Source organism: Dermacentor andersoni, chromosome 6, assembly GCF_023375885.2.
Source record: "Dermacentor andersoni chromosome 6, qqDerAnde1_hic_scaffold, whole genome shotgun sequence".
NCBI classification, from domain to species: Eukaryota; Metazoa; Arthropoda; class Arachnida; order Ixodida; family Ixodidae; genus Dermacentor; species Dermacentor andersoni.
This window is the reverse complement of record NC_092819.1, coordinates 39,906,808-39,927,125: the sequence shown is the minus strand read 5'-3', so window position 1 is coordinate 39,927,125 and position 20,318 is coordinate 39,906,808. Positions and strand designations below refer to the sequence as shown.

At 43.2% G+C, this 20,318-nt stretch overlaps 1 protein-coding gene across 3 annotated transcripts in view; it reads left to right on the top strand.

Annotated features, from left to right (window-relative positions):
• The first annotated feature begins 710 nt into the window (after positions 1-710).
• Positions 711-20,318, top strand: part of LOC126521935 (uncharacterized) — a 30,348-nt gene continuing 10,740 nt past the window's right edge. The window contains exons 1-2 of one of the 3 annotated variants that reach the window (XM_055066185.2): positions 15,954-16,231; positions 18,367-18,479. Coding sequence is in view for 2 of the 3 variants with exons in the window: in XM_050170681.3 (XP_050026638.2) it covers positions 823-862 (40 nt within the window). In the remaining variant the exon portion in view is untranslated. Of the gene's footprint in view, positions 863-15,953; positions 16,232-18,366; positions 18,480-20,318 lie in introns of those variants that run through there. The other 2 variants (XM_050170681.3, XM_050170680.3) reach the window with 2 other exon arrangements.

Here is a 20,318-nt window from a genome sequence, read left to right as displayed (position 1 = left end):
AGTTTGAAGTATGAAGTTTATAAGAGTTTATCAAAGCATGATTACAGGAACACAATAGGCAGAAGAGGGCGCCAAGTTCAGGTGACAGTAGCGGGAAGCAAGTTACAAACAAGAAGAGAAATGAAAACTCATTGATAGATGATTTAGGAATGTTTTTTTTCTGTTGATCGAGCAAAGTGAGTAGGGTTAACATGCGTCAATGAATTGAAGGGAAGGAAGTTGTACGTGAACACGTTATTAAGCATAAGCTGAAAAGCATGGTAATTATTATGAGCAAATAAATAACCAAGTTCGAGTCATATATTCTCCATACGTATAATATTAATATTATTATCTCCACTAATATTACAAGAATGCGTAGGCGCAGTGGAGACAGACGCGAGGCAGGACTGTGGAAAATGGCACGCCTGTCTGTGTCATGCATTAGGCTGACGCCAAAGTAGAAACGTCACAAAACAATAGCGAGAGTCAGCGGGGCACTCAAAGGGCGAAGGAAGAGACACTGGCAAGAAGCTCACGCTCGATTAAGAGGGCCAAGTCCAACGGCTTCCTTCAGTTGGCCGTGAAACCGGTTTTCCTCTCCGAAGACGAGAACGCTGTTATTCAGCTTCGCATAGCCATAGGCGCTGTCGACGAGGAAACGCTTTGACCAGTTTCTATTAAACCGGCCCCCAGGCACCCATCGGTGTATCCAAACTTGGTTGCAGCACGCCGCAACACAAAAGTGCTGCGTAGGCTGCGGTAATCTCGCTTCGGATTGCGACTTTGTATATTTTTTGCACTGGTGTGAAGAGCTAAAGCAAATTCAGCCGAGAATAAGAAATGAAACGTTGGGAAGGTCGTGTATTCTCGCCCGTGAATGGTGAGTGGCCAGCCTTTCCACTCCTTGCTGCCCGTTCTGCCGGGCGAGTGATAAGCGAGCAGGATATTTGTTTTCGAGGAGCAAAATTGCACTGACTTACAAATATTTGCGGCAAGATGATAATAATAATAAGCTAGGGCAGATAGCCAGCTGGCCCATTACAGTTACAGAAGGGGTGTCAAGGGAAGGGAAGCGCAGCCGAGGACGGCAGAAAATTAGGTGAGGTGATGAAATTAGGAAATTTACAGGAGGGCAACTTCAAATAACTTAGTACAAGACAGGGGTGATTGTAAATCGCCTTCGTCCTGCAGTGGAAATAAACATAGGCTGATGACGATGATGATGATGATGATGATGATTGTAGCCACCGCGATTCCTCAGTGGCTATGGAGTTGCGCTCCTGAGCACAAGCTCGTGGGTTCATGCCCGGCCGCGGAGGCGCCGCATTGAGATAGGGGCTTGATGTAGAAACGCTGCGGTGGGTAAAAATAGTGCACTGGGGGCTCGTTATAGAACCCGACTGCCACAGTTAATCCTGTGTCTGCTACGGCACTGCACTCAAAAGGAAAGGCGGGTCAACGAAAGACGACGCGAAAGAAGACGAAGTCGACGTATACATGCATTGTAGATGTAATATATGTGCTGAAATTGGAGCACTAAAGATTCCCTTATGCAATGTTGCATAAGGGAATGACATTTTTCTGTATTATTTGAATTTTCGTAGTTACGTTGTGGGGGCCTAGATTTGATTCCGGACTCTCTTTTATTCACAGCTTTTCCTTCATTTCTCTTTCTGTTTTCTCATATTTTTTTACGCGCCCTAGTTGGCGTTGTTTTCCTTCGCGTCGATTTTGATCAACGCGCCTTCCCCCCTCCCACTTTTTGTTTAATCAAGAGGACAGCTGGGTCGATTCTGAAGATTGTGCGGACAACAGTGCCATGTGGTTAGTTTTTGACTATATTGGCGCTAATTGCGCTATTATACTGTTAATTTTACCTCCTCTGCGTTAATTATTCCTTCTTGTTTCGTTGAGACCTACGACGCTCTGGAAGCGCAAAGGGGCTATCCTAAACCAAAAGGCCAGATCAACACCCAAATGCTACGCACACCAACACCGGTGTGAAAGAGCCGAAGAAGACCGTGTCTTCAAAACAATGCAACACGACCAAGCCGAATCTGTATGCGGGGGTGATCATATTTAAGGTTTATCAAATTTCAGAAAACGAAGTGTAGCGAATATCATATTTCTTGTTCTATAGCTGTACTGACCAGAGAGGTGGACATTACTTCCATGAAAAATCGAAACGCATATTCAACTAATAAACAAAAATCCGCAAATTCACTTCTTAAATAATCACTGTACGGCACACACTGTGATTTAAGAATAGCAGCCGGCGAGTTTTTCAGGCGTAACCACCTGAAATGAATTCACAGAACGACACAAATTTGGAGATATGCGCCATTAAGCTCGCCGTAAAAATGCGCTCTTGGTCCACTTGCCTTTACAGCAAAGCTGTATATGGTTAGGATTCAACGTATTTTTGTTCTCCGTGAACAAACAGTATCATCATCAATGGCTCATACCCACATAAGGCAGAGGCTACAAGCACTAAGGAAAGTGCAGAAAACAGCGCATATATTCTTTGTTTTGTTTTGAAAACATACATACACTTGAAAGGAAAGGAGAAGCGAGGAGCAGGCTGGCAACTGCCACCGAAAGGGGCACAACGCCTGTCTACTCTATAGAAAGGAAACGACATTATTATTATTATTATTATTATTATTATTATTATTATTATTATTATTATTATTATTATTATTATTATTATTAGTATTATTATTATTAAGTATGGAAACATACAAAACACGAAGGAAACCGGGAGGGAGCAAGCTGACAAATGCCACCACGAGGGACACGACGCCTGTCTGCTCTGTTGGGAGGAGGGAATGAAAAGAGGAGAAGAAGAGAACAAGATAGGAAACAAAGATATAGGCTAGAAAATACGAAATAAACAAATGACAGAGACACGGACAAAAGAAACTAGGAACATGGAAAAACATGTCTATAGACGGGAGGCCTACATCAGCTTTTTGCATCCAACCAACAAGGCTCTATGGGCCCGATCGCGTTTAGCAACGCTCCCTCTGAGAAACAGGAAACCATCAAGGGTCATACACTTGAGACCAGTCCGTCCATATTCCTTAATTAGCAGTGCGCGTTGTGTGGCGAATGCGGGACACTCCAATATAAGGTGTTCAAGTGTCTCACAGGAGCCACAGGACGTACGCGACGGACTGTCCACACGTGCTTGACGATACAAACGTTCGCGCGCCAACTCACAGCCAACTCTTAATTTCACTAACAGTACTCTGGCACTACGAGGCAAGCCACGACCACGTATATGGAGAGGGAACGATCCGTTTACGAAACGCTGGTCTGTTTGCTGCTTTAGAAGGTATCGGCGGATTAACCCACGGGCGTTGTCAATCCAGAAACGTAGGAAATCACGCATACAACATACAGAACAGCATACGTTTCAATAAAGAATAAGTTAAAAAAGAAGCATCCGTACCGCATAATTGATTATATAGGGCGCTCGTGATAGCGATGCGAAGCACGTAGCGCTCCCCGCACACGTTTAGCGGTAATGATTACTGTTGCGCAAGCTGCCGCGGTGACGCCAGCTTTCGACAGGGAGTGCAACGTCCCCAGCCTGTCGTTTATAAAATAACCCGCCTAGGAACTGATTTCAATGTCGTTGCAGCAACGCTTTGAGCCGTGGTGTGCTGTCAAAATTACGACTACTCCCATTCCTACCATTGCTATGTGCTGGCGTCTGTGCTGTCGGCACAACTGCCCGATGAATGGAGAGTGGCCCGAGTCGTTCCAATATTTAAAAAAGGAGATCGCCTAAGATTACAAAATTATCGTCCCATTTCTCTGACATCACAATGCTGCAAGCTCTTGGAGCACATCGTGGCAAACTATATAAAAGAATTCTTAGCTGAAAACAGTGTGCTCACGGAGTTTCAGCATGGCTTCAGAAAGGGTTATTCGACTGTAACGCAATTGGTATCAGTGATTCATTCATTTGCTTTATCTCTAGACAATTGAATTATGGGGTTTTGCGTGCCAAAACCACTTCCTGATTATGAGGCACGCCGTAGTGGAGGACTCCGGAAATTTCGACCACCTGGGGTTCTTTAACGTGCACCTAAATCTAAGTACACGGGTGTTTTCGCATTTCGCCCCCATCGAAATGCGGCCGCCGTGGCCGGGATTCGATCCCGCGACCTCGTGCTCAGCAGCCCAACACCATAGCCACTGAGCAACCACGGCGGGTATCTCTGGACAATAATGACCAAATAGATGTAATATTTTTAGATTCCAGGAAAGCCTTCGATAAGGTTCCGCACGACAAATTAATCTTCAAACTTAGAATTATTGGCATACCTGACATTTTCATAAACTGGATTATTGCTTACCTGAGCAAACGCACTCAGTACGTTACAATAGGTGAACATAGCTCGGCCACTCTCCCAGTCACATCAGGGGTGCCCCAAGGTAGTGTCTTGGGGCCTTTACTGTTTTTAATTTATATAAATGACATTGTTAAAACCATAACTCCTGGTGTGCAAATTAGACTGTTTGCCGATGATTGTATTTTGTACAGTGACATAACTTGTCAGAATGATGAGACCGTCTTTGAAAAGAATTTAAATAACATATTAAAGTGGTGTAATGAATGGGGTATGTTTATTAACGCTGATAAATCCGTATTTCTTCGTGTTACTCGTAAAAAAAGCCCACTAACTTTTTCTTATACGCTAGGTTCTTCAGCTCTGCGTGAAACTCACAATTACAAATACTTAGGTGTTACTTTGACTTCCACATTGTCATGGAACATGCTCATTAATGATATTTGTTCTGCTTTCCGCAAACTCTGTTTCCTAAGATACAAACTGAAAAATGCCCCTCCTAATGTGAAATTACTGTGTTATTTTACATTTATTAGACCAAAGTTAGAGTATGCATGTATATCATGGGATCCTTACACTAAATCAAATATCGTGCGTCTTGAAAAAATACAAAGAAAGACAGTCAGGTTTATATTTAATAAATTCGCAAGACTGGACTCTCCCTCTAAAATTATGACAGAAAACTCCATACCTACTCTTGAATCGCGCCGAAAGCTGCCAAGAGTTGAATTCCTTTCCCTTCTTCTCAACAACAGGCTTGAAATTAAACCATCGACTTATATAACGCCTGCAATAACACGGCAAACAAGACAGCATCATCCGGATTCACTAACACCCTATTATGCTCGAACTGACACGTTTAAATTTTCTTTTTTTCCCAGAACAGTATCAGACGGGAACGACAGTTTACGGACACAGTGTGACTAAAATTTGTATAAATTTGTATTTGTTTGTTCTTAATTTGTTCTCTTTTGTTTGTATACATTCTATTGCCCCTCTGCTTGGTCCGAAAGGTCTGCAGTATGTACTAAATAAATAAAATAATAAATAACACTGCACTATTAGCGCTATACTCTAAAGCCATAAAGCATTGCATACCACCCTCAGCAGTTTTCGTGGTCGTTTTCAACAGCTTCGCTGGTCATGCAGCTTCACAGAGTGTAATGGCTCACGTTTCTTTTCTTTTTTCTTTTCTTTTTTTTTTTTGACAAAACGCTCTTGTATGCACCGAATCACAAAATTAACTGGAACGCCCTTGTATTCCATCCGACCCTTTGGGAAATACTATCTCCAAATCGGTGTGATACCGGAAATTAATTTCAAGTCATTTCGTCTTTCAAACTCACCAGCTACAATGCTTAAATTGGAGTATGAGCCGTAAAATAAGTTAATTAAAAAGTCAATATGTCAATAAGTCAAATGTCCGCCTCTTCGAATATTCTAAATCAACGACAAAAATTATGCTATCTGTCACACGCGATTTTTTCCAAATTTCCGTAAGACGTAGAAATGATCACCATGTATACAATATGGCCAATTGAAAGGGCTGGCCTTATAAGACGTGTGGAATGACAATGGACAACTGCCCGTAGCAACCGAAATTATTTTTGTGCATCGTATGCTAGAATTCCGGCAGTTGAAATTCAGCGAATGGACAACGGTACCGTAAATGCTTAGAACTTATTGACGAGAATAAACGCAATATTCGCAGCACCGATTACGAATATCGGATAATATTAAATGCTATAGCGATGATGTTGCATAAAGTTGTGGCTTGGCTTGGCGCGCAAGTATACACAAAATGCGTTGAATAAAATGTGAAGAATCAGTTTTTGTGGTTAACCACGTGCCTTTTTGTATGTTAGTGCCAAAAAACGGCAACAATGATGAACCACGGGAGAAGAGAAAAAAGCAATAAAGAAAAAGTTCGGCTGCGTGCGTTAACTAAATGGCTGCCTGCGGATTGCTTCGTTCGAGAAAGTTTGCAACAACATTGGTTAAACAGGGAATAGATGTGGGTGCTCCATGCATCTCGGTTTTCGTTTTTCTAAGCTTACGTGTACTTGGAAGGCGCACAAATCGGGACGAAATGCAAACGGTGAACCGACAACAATGGCGTTTTTGTTTTCTTTCATCTATTTAGTCAGCGCTGGCACCGAACGATTCAGCCGCCCAAACATGTCGTAAAATCAAAGACGTCCATGGAACTGGGGGATCTTGTGTTTCGTTTGCGCCGATAGCTGGCCGTCAGCTCAATCACGTATATTTATTTTCGAGTTTTTCTATACAAGCGAGAAACACTGCTTTGAGAGAAAGGGGGAAAAAGCATCTCAAACTACCTTATCCCGTTTAGTTCTAACAAGATTCCTATCCTTGTAAACAACTTAGTTTGGGGAAACTCTAGACTAAACAATAATTTTCAGCATGTGCAAAGCCTGTTGCCATGCTGCATACCAAAAGCTCTGGTCGAAAATACTGAAAGTGTAGAAATAGGAAAAGCACTGGCTACGTGGGCTCAGTTTGAACAAAACTGGCGGCAGTCTCCTCGCAGGCGAAGCATGCCGAACCAATGTCCACCGCTTTTCACTGTACATTCCTTGAGAGCCAGTCGAAAAACAGTTTAACGCCATACCGTTTCACCCGGAAGGCAGATAACGACTACAGGTTGGGCGTTCTGGTTAAGAGCTGACCTGCATTGCTTCGAAATAACGAAGGAATACCGATGGTTTACGGATATCGAGAAGAAGCTTAGTCCGAAACCCGGATGAAGGAATTGCAAGCCATCCTATGCTGCATCTTTACGAGGCATCGTTGTGCACTTTCTAACACGAGTGCGGAACGGGCAACAGCGCACACAGTAGTAGTCAGAGTGCAGTAGAATGGCAAGCGGTGCTAAAGGCGAATACCGATAGTTGGCTGCGTCCTTTGTATATCTCTGACGCAGGATTATTACAATGGGTGTTGTTCGAAGAGATAGCTTAAATATACGCACTGTGATGTTCTTCCTCGTTAGAGCTTATTTACGCCTCAATGCGGAATACCGCTGCAGCACCTCTTTTAGCTTCCATATCTCTCGTCGCAAAACATGCTTGTAATCCGAATGTCAAATTATTGTTTGTTTTACGTATCGTTTCCCGGGCTTTTACAGCAATAAGTGTCGCCTACGCTTGCGCTGCTTCAGCTCAGCGTCGCTACGGTATAGGTTAGGCATGACGAAACGCTAACACCCTATACCTGTGCTTGTCTAGCATCATCTGAAAGCATGCTGGCTTACTTTTCTTCTCTCGGCACTATTTACTTGACAATTAAATGAGAAGCATTTCTTGGTGAACACTTGCCACTTTGACAGTATCTATCTAACTGCCTACGTCTTGGTGCTCACATGGTCGTGTCGGTAACTTGGTATGTACCAAAATTGGCATACTATGACAAGAGTGTATGATGAACATAAATAGAACGTAAATGATCGGTCACGACATGAATATCAAGATATGCCTGTCATGTAAGTCATGAAACATCCGCCTACGTCTTGTTACGTACCAAAATTGGCATAGTATGACAAAAATGTATGACGAACATAAATGATTGGTCATGACATGAATGACACTGCATGCGTGTCATGTAAGTCTTGAAACAGCCGCCTACGTCGTGGTGCCTTCATGGTCATTTCGTTAACTTGGTAAGTGCCAAAGTTGGCATATTATGTCAAGAGCGTTTGACGTACAATAATGATAAGTCATGACATGAATGTCATGATATGCGTGCCGTGTAGGTCATGAAACAGCCGCCTACGTCTAGGTATGTACCAAAATTGGCATAGTAGGACAAAAATGCATGCAAACATAAATGATAGGTCATGATGACATGAATATCGCGACATGCATCTCATGTAGGTCATGAAACAGCCTCTTATGTCTTAGTGCTCTCATGGTAATTTCGTTAACTTGGTACACTCTCCGCACATTGCTTCGCATAACATCGTTTCTCACAGGGCGTGGGAAATACCGTTTTTTTTTACGTGCGCCTATTTAGAATAATTATTTCTTTTGCCCTGCTTCCTACCGACCGATTCCTGGCCTATCTCCCTTAGTGGGTACACGCCATAGATTGGGATCATTATAATCACCATTTTGTTTGCTGCCGCTCGAACAACTTAGTGTGAACGCGGTTGGGTATTCGGATCCACACACTCTGAACGCAACTCTTTTGTTTTGTAAGTTTTTATCTTATGCAGCTATATATGTAGAAATCTTTCTCTTTGTCCCCTCCAACACACACACACAATGAAGTCTCATTCTGACTGGTGATTGATGACGATAGGAAGCAACACGAATAGATTACATTATTATTAGATAGGTTTGTTTAACAGACAGATGGATAGATTAATATATATATATATATATATATATATATATATATATATATATATATATATATATATATATATACATTAGATTACCAAATAGACAGGCAGATTAATATATACATACATTTGCTTAACAGGCATACAGACAGACGGATTAACATATAAATGGATTTGATTAACAGACAGACAGACAGACATATATAGATAGATGGATGGATGAATGGATGGATGGATGGATAGATTGATGTATGGATAGATCAGCGAAGGGCAAGTTTTCAAGATCCCATAAAAATATGGCACAATAAAGGATAATAGCATGTATGAAGCTTTCGTACTATGTTTCGGCCGGGGCTCGGTTATGGCTGTTCTGGTTTTAGTAGAAATAAGGATAGCAAGCAATTCTTACAATAATAAATGTCAGTAGGTGGGTGATACTTTTGTATGTATACACTTGTTGAACGGGCAACAGTATATTGTCCTTACTGGAAAAGATTTTGCGCACGCAGTAACAGGGCTCCGCCTGGTGAATTATCGGCATTATCTTTTGCTGCCAGAAATATGAAGCCAAAATATGCGGGGCTAAGTGATATGAAGAACGAAACAAGAGATTGAATGGAGTGCAATCATTCACATGCGCCACCTATTAACTGAAGCTTCGTGCACGTCATTAGGGCTAAAAGCGTCGCAGTGTACCGGGTGATAATTTTTAAGTTTTGTGGAATTTTGAAAAATCACCTGTCTTGACATTTTTGTCCTTGAGCTGGAATATTCGTTGAGGTGTACATTACTAGGACGATAAATCGAAACACATATTCGACTAATTATCAAAAATAACAAATTAACTTCTTTATAAAATATTTTAGGGCACAGTTTGTAATTTACGATTGTAGCCGGTGAGGTTGCAAGGTGTATCAACTTGGAATTAATTTCCAGAATTACGCCAATCTGGAGATACGCCCCATCATAGTCGCTGTAAAAATGCGCTGTTGTTCTACTTACTTTCTTTTTTAATAAAACGCTTTTTTATGCATTAAACCGCAAAAGTAACTGGAACGCCCATGTATTTCATCCCAAACTGTGGTAAATATTATCTCAAGACTGCTGTCATCCTACAAATTCATTTAGAGTGGATACGTCTTGCAAGCTCTCCGGCTACAATTAGTAAACTGCAATATGTGCTGTGAAGAAATTAATTTAATTAGTGATTTTTTTTAATCAGGTGAACAAATGTTTCGATTTCTCGTGCTAGTAATCTCGGCCTCTTCGACTAATCCAGCTCAATGCCAAGAATTATGCTATCTGCCACAGGCGATCTTTAAAAATTTCATAAATCTTAAAGAGAATCACTCCGTATAGAGCTGCAGTCATGCAGCACTGCATGCAGTCATTAAAGGGAGGAAATACGCCCAACTAGTGATGATACGTCCGCGTAATAACTGTTGACGCTGAAATATTCTTGTGTGCAAGAGAACGTGAAGAGCGTGAAGAACAGCGTGATGCGGAAGGACTATTTAGAAAGCTAAAATACTATGAATAATATTTGTGTGTAATTATAGCGCTCACAAAAATAGCCGCAGTGATGTGGGATAGATCTGAAACGCCATAGTAATATTTCGTGCGTATTTTGTAACAATTATTCTTCTTCATTTTTTTTATTGTTTTTGCCCTCTATCATCGCATTTCACGCAGCCCCATCTCCGCCGTCACATGGATCAGCCACTCGCAGCGACGGATAAGAGTTCTATCAAATCTAAATAACAAAACCCTTTCATGATAAAGCCTCAAGATGTTTTCACAATATGTCTTTTCACGTGGAATCGCCGGAAAACCCGAGTGGAGATGAATTATTACAAACTAGCTTATAGGTGCTCCTATCTAAATACATGTAGAAGGAGAATTCGTTTTTCTCGGCAGCCACTGCACCATATTTGACGAGGTTTGTTGCATTTAAAAGAAAAACGTAAAATCTAGTAACTGTTTATTTCGAATTGTTTATTTAGGTCTTCAATGTATTTATCATAAATTGGCAAAAATCGAGAATTTTCACAAAACGAAACTATCAAGTTTACAACTATCTAACTCAGCAACGAAAAATGATACCACACTTCTGTGAATTACACCTAATAGTACATCTAAAGCAGACAAAATTGATATGTTACAGAGGAATAATACAAAAAATTTTAATATGGAAATAAAGCTTTTGCAGAACCCTTTTTAAAAACGTAACAAATGCACGTAAGATATATATTGACATATTCAATTTGTCCGCTTTCAACGATATAACGGACGCCGTTTACAGAACTGCGAAATCTGTTCATGATGCAGAGCTATTAATTCGCAAACTTCGTGTTCCTATGTTTTAATACCATTGAATTTTTGAAAATCTCTTTATGAAAATTCAGGCTCTAAATCGAAATTCCGCTTCCAACAGTCATTATAATTTAACCTTTCTCTCTCCAATACAACAAATTTCATTAAAGTTGGTCCAGGGGGTATCACAGAAAAACGTTTTTGCGTTTTACATGTATTTGAATAGACCACGTTGAAGTTGGGCCCGAGCTAAAGCTTCCTCTTAAGTCCGGAGTCACCGTTTTACTTTCAAGAAATCCGCCTCTAAAGTACGCTGGCTGCATAAACCGCAATTCAAAAAGTGCTCCGCTCGGGAATATGTGAAAAAGTTCTGTCCGCAGTGCAATATCGGAGTTTAAGGCAGCTAGTCTCTGTGGCAGCAATATACGCAATGCCTAATTCGACGTAATAAGAACTTGCCAGCGCGAACCACTTGATGTGGCATAAAGAAAATCACGAAAGAAGAACAAAAGGAACAGTGGAAGAAAAGTGGCAACGAAAGCTCTCACAGAGTATGTTCTTTTTATGTAACGTCTAATGTAAACCAGCAGCGACAAAGCAGACGAAAGCCGAAAAACGGTTCGAGGCCTGATCGGTTGTCGTCCGTCCCCAATATAGTGCGGCCTTGTACCGAAAAGAGACAGCCGGTGCTCCCGGGACAATTCACCAGTCCCGACGGCTAAGCCATACTCCGCATCGGGAGTGGTTCCGCTATAGCAACGCGATTCACTCTTGCTCTCAGCAGCCGCATGGGATGCTCGTAAATCGCCGCAGGCATCTTGGGGATTCCCTTCTTTGCAAGGACGACGGTCTACATCGGCTGCTTGGGTTGGCCGGTTGGCTGTGCGGGCGCACTTTTTCATGGCACTGATAGGGAAAACAGACGGCAGCTTTTGCGAACAACGCGACGAGCCGGGGTACGATAGCCTAAAGGGATGCCGTCGCTTTCAGATACGGAGCAGTTGGCGTTCGCCTGCAATGGCCAACCAATCTCGGTGCTCTCACACGTGCGGAATTCGCTTATTTATTTATTTATTTATTTAGTTAGTTAGTTAGTTAGTTAGTTAGTTAGTTAGTTAGTTAGTTAGTTAGTTAGTTAGTTAGTTAGTTAGTTAGTTAGTTAGTTAGTTAGTTAGTTAGTTAGTTAAATACTGCCGGTCTGTAGTTGAGGCCTTAGGCAGAAGTAGATTCACAGTTGTGTATCAGAACATTCGCTACATGCGCAGAACTGCGTAACAAAACATGCGTGAAAATCCAGTACGAGTATAAGAATACAAGAATTTGCTGTCACGTACACTGTGAAGAATGTACATGTGAAATACAAGAAAGAGCAGCACAAGCTTTAAAATACAATCTTCGAGAAACACTAATCACACTTTTGACTACAAGTTTTACAACACAAACCTTGAAAAACGCCAATTGCAGAAGTATTTATTAAACTGTATGTAGGTGAAGTAAACGTACAGGTACGAACAACATGAATATTACATATAGGAATGATCAAATGAAGTAACGCGAGAACATTTGGAAGAACACGAAGCTGTGTAGTAGTAGACATAATAGATGCCATGTGGAAAAGTATTAACAGAAAGTTCACAGTTCAATACTTTTTTTATTCTTGTACCCTAAAGGCCGTTTTACAGGCATTACATAGGGGTTTACATAACATTACACATTACGGTGAATAAATAATGAAAACGAGCGCCATTTGCTGGGAACAGAACTTGATAAAACCTACTGAAAAATACTCTGCAACACTAAGAACATACTAGAAAAAATAGAACTGAAATGGTAGTGGAAACAATAGAGAATAATACAATTCCAAGCAGTCAGTACAATACAATTCTAACAGTCGGCGCGTAATAAGCACATCAGTTTGCTAACAAAAGCGTCGTGGTTATTGACAGAAACGATTTTCGCAGGCAGCTTATTCCAATGGTAACTGGCAAGGAAGAATGGCGAATGACACATAAGCTTGGTACGAGCGATCTTTGGTTATACTTTAAAGCCGTATAGTTTAATCGGGAAAAGATGCGATGTGCCGGTGTCCGGTGCTCGCTAAGTGGAATCATTTTATTGTGACTGCTATCCCACAATATATATATATATATATATATATATATATATAAGTATATATGCTGTTTCAGCGAATACTTTCAAAAATTCTTGCACGTTGAAGTGGCAGATAGCACGATTCTTGTTCGCGAGGTGGTCTACTCGAAGCGGCGGACGCTACTTGCAAACAAAATTGAAATGTATAAACGACTAATTAGCGAGAATTCTCTAATTAACTTTTTAACTAATTACCTTATGGCCTATATTTCAATTTACAAATTCTAGCAGCGGAGTTCGCACGGCGGATCCACTTGCAACGAATTATACCAAGGGGACACCAGTTTCGAGATATTAATTCCCTAACTTTGCGGAGAAATGCATTCGCGTTCTAGTTACTTCTGTGCTTGAATGCGTAAAATGAGGTTTCGTCGTTCTGTTCTGGCCACACATCTAAGAAAGGAACAGCGCAACATCAACGCGACGATGGCGTGTACAAATCTCTAGCGATGTTGAGTGAGAAAATTCTCATGGCAACTATACCAATGGCTTTTCGCACCTAAAAATTGCTACTTTATTTTGCATCGCCTATGTATACATGAAATGGAAGCCTGTACGTGTGTATTAGCAAGCTGCAGCGGTTAGAGGGCGGTGCGACGCTCTCGAAAGAAAACACAAATAAGAGATAGGCAAAATGCTAGAACGGGATAGCTGCAGCAAACCCTGATTAGATGAAGCAGGCTGGGCGATTTATTTGCCACCGCGCCGTTTCAAAGGGGATGCCCACTAACAGAGTTTCCTACAATAATTACTAGAGGGACCTCTGGCACCGCAATAGTTCAGCCACCACGGTAATGATGGGAAGTACATGGATTTGTCTGATCTTTGTACTTGTGGATTCAGACGTTCTTGAGGCTTTGTTTATTGCGCTTTATCTGTCTTTATTGTCCTAAATTTCAAAGCTATCTATGCTTCTTGAAGCATAGATTGAAGCGAAGCTTGTATTGGCTCACAAGTTTCGGTGGCGTTGTGGTGGTCACGCAAAAGAAGAGAAAAACCAGTTGCTCACAGAGCAGTCAGTGCAGCTGTGGGAAAGGGTGGTTTGATGAGTTGACAGCTGCACCGGCGCCGGAGCGGGAGTCATTATTAAGGATTCCAGCTGCACAGGCGCCCGCGAAAGGGCTCGCCGTCGACGCGCCGATCCAGCCGTTAGAGCCGTTTCGCGCGCGCAGCTACCGGGTTCGTTTCCGTCACGGGGTTTCCGTTCAGTTCACTCACAGCAAACGGATGGGACGGCCGCGCGTTGTGCGTTCCCCTGAGGAAAACACCGCCTTCGACGAGCAGCGGCGAGAACTCGACCGTGAAACGGCTCGCTGTCGGCGCGCCGATCCAGCCTTTAGAGCCGCCCGAGCCCAGGCAATCTGACAGAAACGAAAAGATCCCAAACTGAGGGAGTGGGAGGCCGAAGCAATCTGGCACCGTTTCCTCTAGGTTACTTAACAATGTCGAAGGTCAGGTGCACGCAGGTCAAGCTTCGCTTACCCCCATTTTTCGGTAGGGGATGGGTCGGTCATTTTTTTTATTTATTTATTTATACGCGTTGCTAAGGCACGGCGTGCGCTGGACTACAGATTTTGTCTGAGTTAGCGCACAGCACTTATCACAATGAATGCGGAGCGTTACACGAAGAAACGTCGGGCTACGTTCGTTCACTCCCCGTTACACAGGCTCCAAGAGCACTACAAACGGAAAAATTGGTAGGTTAAAATGTTTTCTAAATGATTATATGGGTTCTATGCTGTCTTGTCCGGTAATCGATGGGCATGAACACATGGTGCTGCACAGAATTGTGAGTGCTTCAAGGACTCTGTGAAAAGGTTTTGTATGCACCGCTATATTGTGAACCATATATTGTGGCCATAACACTTTTCATCCATCGAAACGAAAATTTTTGAGTCATCTATACTGGATGCACAATTCTAGGAGAATAAAACTGAAGTAGCTTTTGAAACCTCTCTCGCAATGTCACTTATTCACATCTTATGTTTTCAAGTTCCTGAGGAGTGTGCTGTAGCAACCGCCGTTATTGACATCCTAATTAGGTTCACTTTAAAACGCAGGCCCATTCCTATAGGTTACCTACACGCTGACACTCAGAGAAGAAAGATTGCCGGACCCTAAGTAATTTCAAACATTCGCGCCAAGTACTGTAAGTTCTCGACGCCCCTTCCGCCTCCGGTTATGATGTCATGCTTTCTTCTTTATTATTTTTTTGTTCTTTACAGAAGTAGTTTTCACGACACACCAATCGCGGCGGTTGCGACAAGCCACCACTTTCTAAGACATGTGGGCTTCTGCGGAAGCTTCGCTACCAGTTTCCACGTATACCTCGAAATCAGCACGTTCCTCAGCTCGCAAGCGTCGCCCACGTGAAAAAACCGCTTTCGGAGTGGCATAGCAGGCATAGGTCGTCGCAGCTGCGCCTGCATGGTTCCACAAGCGCTCCCAATTTCCGCAACAGAATTTGCAGCACCCGGTGTCTTTTGTCGACCCTCCCCACCACCAACAGCTGCAGCGTATGCACTATCCCACCACTTGTTTCGCGGAAAGCACACCGCGACGAAAGCCTCTGTGGTTTTCAACCGCCACTTGCTGCAGAGACACGGCGAGCCGCCGCTCGACAGCGATTATCAGACAACAAGCGTATCTCATTGAAAGCCAGCGGAGTACGCTCTACCGCCCCCCCCCCCCCCGCACCCCCAACCCCGCACCCCTACCCCCTCCATCTTCCTTACACTCCCTTTCACCTCCCCCCAGCCGAGGCGAGGCTGACAGGGCCAAGGTCGACGAACCACTCGAATCTTTTGCCCGTACTCGTTCCGAGCTCATCGCGAACGCTGTCTCCTAGCGCTCGGCGGTGACTCCAAGGCGCAGTGCGCTATATTTACGCGTTGGGTCGACGTTGAGTTTCAACTCGCAAACTTCTCGCGTATACTAAGTGTTAAATAACACGCGTGGCTGTGGGGAGCCTGACGGGGTTGACTTTGCGCCAGGAGTCGTCGAAGGAAGTCACTCGCAAACATGGAGCACCCCGAGCGCAGCACGTCGCCACGCTTATCACGTAAGTTTGAAGATGAACGCTTTTCTTTTTTTTGCTCTCGTTTAGTTGTTCTACAGCGCCCCCGGGCAAAAGTTGTCTCGAGCGCGCGGGCGTGCAGAGCGCTGGGAGTTCGAGAAATCGACATCTTCACCGCAAGTTCGGGGTTTTAGGCAAGGCGCACGTTCGTGAATATGGTGTACTTCTACATTTAGCTGCACGTTGGCGCACAACTTCTTTCAATTTACGCAACGCAATACGAAATCGCGTTTCTTCGTCATTTTCGTTTGTGCCGCTGCAGCAAAAATTCACCCGCGCAAGATGCAGATGCATTTGGAGGCGCTATACAAGCCTATGAAATGGTCTTTTAAACAGGAATGGCGGTATGCGTTCGTGACAGGTCCGCGATGGCCTCGTCGAAGCTGTTTCAACTGCCGGGAAATTGTAGAATCACAGTTCATTTGTGGAAATTGGGTCACATTACGGGTATTTATTATACACAAAGAGGCCCCATACTTAAATACTCTATAGGGACCTCCTGTACAAAGACAGCTATGAGAGTTTAAAACTCAAAGGAGCAGTAGCAGATCGATAAGGTGCTGCAGAAAAAAAGAATACTTAACGGAACAAAATACCGCAAAGTATAAGAAGGTTTAGCTTATCTCATGGTAGCAAGCAAAAGTGCAACGTAAGAGAAGAAATGTATGGATATGAAAGAAGACGAGAGTTTATTCTTATTGTTAGAAGTGAACTGATTGAAAAAAAAAAAAAATGGACACAATAAACCTTCTCGTTATTCTGTCCATATTAAGCGCATTTTTACTTTTCTTTTAAATTTAAATAAAGATCTTGCGTGTTTCATTATGAGTGGTAGTGTGTCTCATATTGATATTGAAGGTAGTTTTACAGTCTGTTTACCATAGTTAGTCCCGACTCTCGGTAAACGAAAAATGTTATTCTACGCGAATCTGGTGGAGCTATAAATCATTAGGTTAAATGGTTTAAATGTTATCGGTGGTAGGTCATTATTCACAAATCTAACAAAAAAAAAATACGTAAGTTGTATTTGGTGAGTCCAGAAATGGCAAGGATGTTGTTCTGTGTAGCAGGGATTTGCCATTAGCAAAGTGTTAACTGCAAGCAATAATGCTCATGGCTTACTTCTGAACTCTGTGTAGGGACATAATTTGAGTGTTGTATGCGTTTCCGCAGCATATTATGCGATAACTAATATGTCAGTGAACAAAAGAGAGGTAAAGCTGCTATTATGACAACAGACTTGGTTGTTTATCGACGCCTCAGGATTCGCTTTTTGCAGCTGTCACGTGCGTCTATTATTGTCACGCGTGCCTTTGCGTTCCTAATTGCAATCAAAATGACGAAACTTGAAAAGAAGTGCTTCACTCTCCCACGAGCTGATTCTTCATTCATCCCAACTTTAACTGCACTCAACAACACAATAAATGGCCTGGCTATACGAGACACGTTAATTCCGAAGATAAGTACCGTCTTCTTTTTTTTTTTTTTTGCGAAGATGGTACACCAGGTGAAACGAACAATCGCCGTAAGAATCAACGACCGCTGCTCGTTCAACGACGGAAGGAGCCTCAGCGGAGGAGCAATAACGCATGCGCAGTGGTAGACAGACGCGTGCTGAGACAACGTGGTTTCCAATAGAAGCGCGTGCTGGGATCCGGCATGAACGGGCACCTGTGCCCTTGCATTGAAAGCCGCACTCTCGGGACGTCACTTCCAATACAATGCTGAGGTGGAGCAGCCTGTGCGACATTTCCTTGCATCGCAGGGCACCGAGTTTTACCAGAGTTAGTTTCTTAAAACTGATTGCACGCTACGACGAAAGTCTCAATGTCGGTGGCGACTATGCGGGAAAATAGTGCAAGGTGTATAGTTTGTGATGTCATGGTGTATCTTTCTTTTTGACAGTTAAATTTCCGTGTGAAAAAAAATGACGAAATTTACTTTCGGAACGTTCCTTGTAAATTAAGGTGTAGTGAGATTTTGAAAAGTGGTAGGTAAGAATTGAAATCAGTGGTGTCATTAATATGGTTTGCTTCTTCAAATGTTTTTCTATGGTATTAGTTATAGTCTGGCTGCTTATAAAGAGAAAGAGAGAAAGAAACATTTATTATTCGAAACAGTGACCCCAGTGAGGCCCGGTATCACCCTAAGGTGGGAGTCCAGCAACCTTCTGGCTTCGACTGCCCTCTTGGCCCTGGCGAAGAGTTGTCGTTGGTCTTCCAGGTACCAGAGGGTGAGCTGGGCCTCCCACGTTTCGCATAGGTGGTTTGCTTCTATTGCTCGTTTTGCGTGCGTTTCTGGTTGCATTTCACTGCCTTCCTGCCACGGGCATTCCAGGAGCAGGTGCGCCACAGTGTCGGGTGCATTGCAAATTGGGCAGAGGTAGCCGTGGAGCGTCGTGTAGAGGCGATGCATTGTCGTTCCATGAGTCACGGCCGGTCTCTAGGGGAGCGCGCGCTTTCCTTCTTAAGAAGAGAAGCGCGCGCACCCCTCGAGACCGGCCGTGCATGAGTATACGTGTTAGTTTGCAGGCGTCAAAGGATCATGCTTTCTTCTCTGCCGAGTTTAGGGTGCGGTGGAGGGCACACTCGACGCTCGAGCCTGTAGTGTTGTAATATGGCCGAATAGTTGGTGGGTACAGCCTCCGCCTCTTCTGCCGCGGGTCGGAGAGCGCGTGGGGAGAGGGGAGCACGGCTGGCGTGCTCGCGTGCAGCGGCGTGGGCCGATTCGTTCCACTCTAGTCCCTCGTGTCCGGGTACCCACGTTACGCAGGCGCACGGGAGCGGAGTGTTCCGTCTTTTTAGCATCTTGAGTGTATCGGCCGAGATGCGGCCCCTCGAGAAGTTTCTACAGGTGGCCTGAGAGTCGGTGAATATAATCGCTGCGTGTGTGCATGTGGTGGTGGCGAGAGCGATTGCCGCTTCTTCAGCCGTTTCCGGGTTGCATGCCTTGGCGGTTGCGGATGCTAAATCGGAGCCTCGGGAGTCTACGACGCTGAGAGCGTACGTAGCTCAAAATTTTTAGAAAGTCATGTTTCCGTTTTTTGTTAGTATAGATGTTGATTTTTCCCAAATTTATCTTTCTTGTCAAAGACTACCAGACACAGAGCTTCGAAATTTTGCAAAATGAAGGAAAATGCTATGCTATACCGCTGGAATTGGAACTATATCTATCTGTAGGTATGTAAATGAATTGAGGCAAGACAGATAACCTTCTTTTATGCTGTCCGACAGCCACTAGGATGTGCTTCTTTATTTGCTACAAGACTACTATTCATGTGCAGATAATAACTCTAGTTCCATATTTGTACGAGGCACTAACACAAACGACAATAAAATTTAAATCACACAGACTCAGCGCTCTCAGAAAGATGCAAATAAAGTGATGTAAAACTGCTTGATATAGCAAAACAACTCAGGGTTAGTCTGTTTCGCTGTAGAAATTGGCGTACCTTTCTTTTTTTCTGTACATGCGGTCCTTTATTTGCTCTATTGCTTCAGCTTTAAGTTTGAAGTCGCTTTTATTTTTCCGCCAGTGATAGCGCATACATGGAAGCATACAAATGTCCAGGAGTGATCTCTATACTTTGGCACGCTTGAATTGTAGCATTTGTCATAAAACTCACGTCGTTCTTTGTATCGGTAGTTGTGTTCCCCCCATCACTGACACCGAAAAAGGCACGAAATTTGTCTCTGACGGACGGGTGTACTCTACGAAGAGCGCGTTCCACCACAAACAAATAAAAGAGGAGCGAACGATAGCTACCGAGTCGTCCCTAATGACTGTAGAATGCATTACATGGAAGAAGAAAGTCCCAAAGAAAAAAACCGGAACTTGGTTCATGCACAAGTTGTTTTCATGCAATGAAAGCTTCGTAGGAAATTTAGATTCCACGACGGGGCATTCCCACTTACCAGGCAACGCAATAACTAAAATGAAATAAATATGTGTGTTAGAAGCGTCATGTATTTTTTTAAAGCTACACACATTCGCTGTAAAGAGATGGCAAAATAAAGAAATCGGTATCTTGGACCAAACAACGTCTCACCCTGCATGAACGTGTCGGACACTC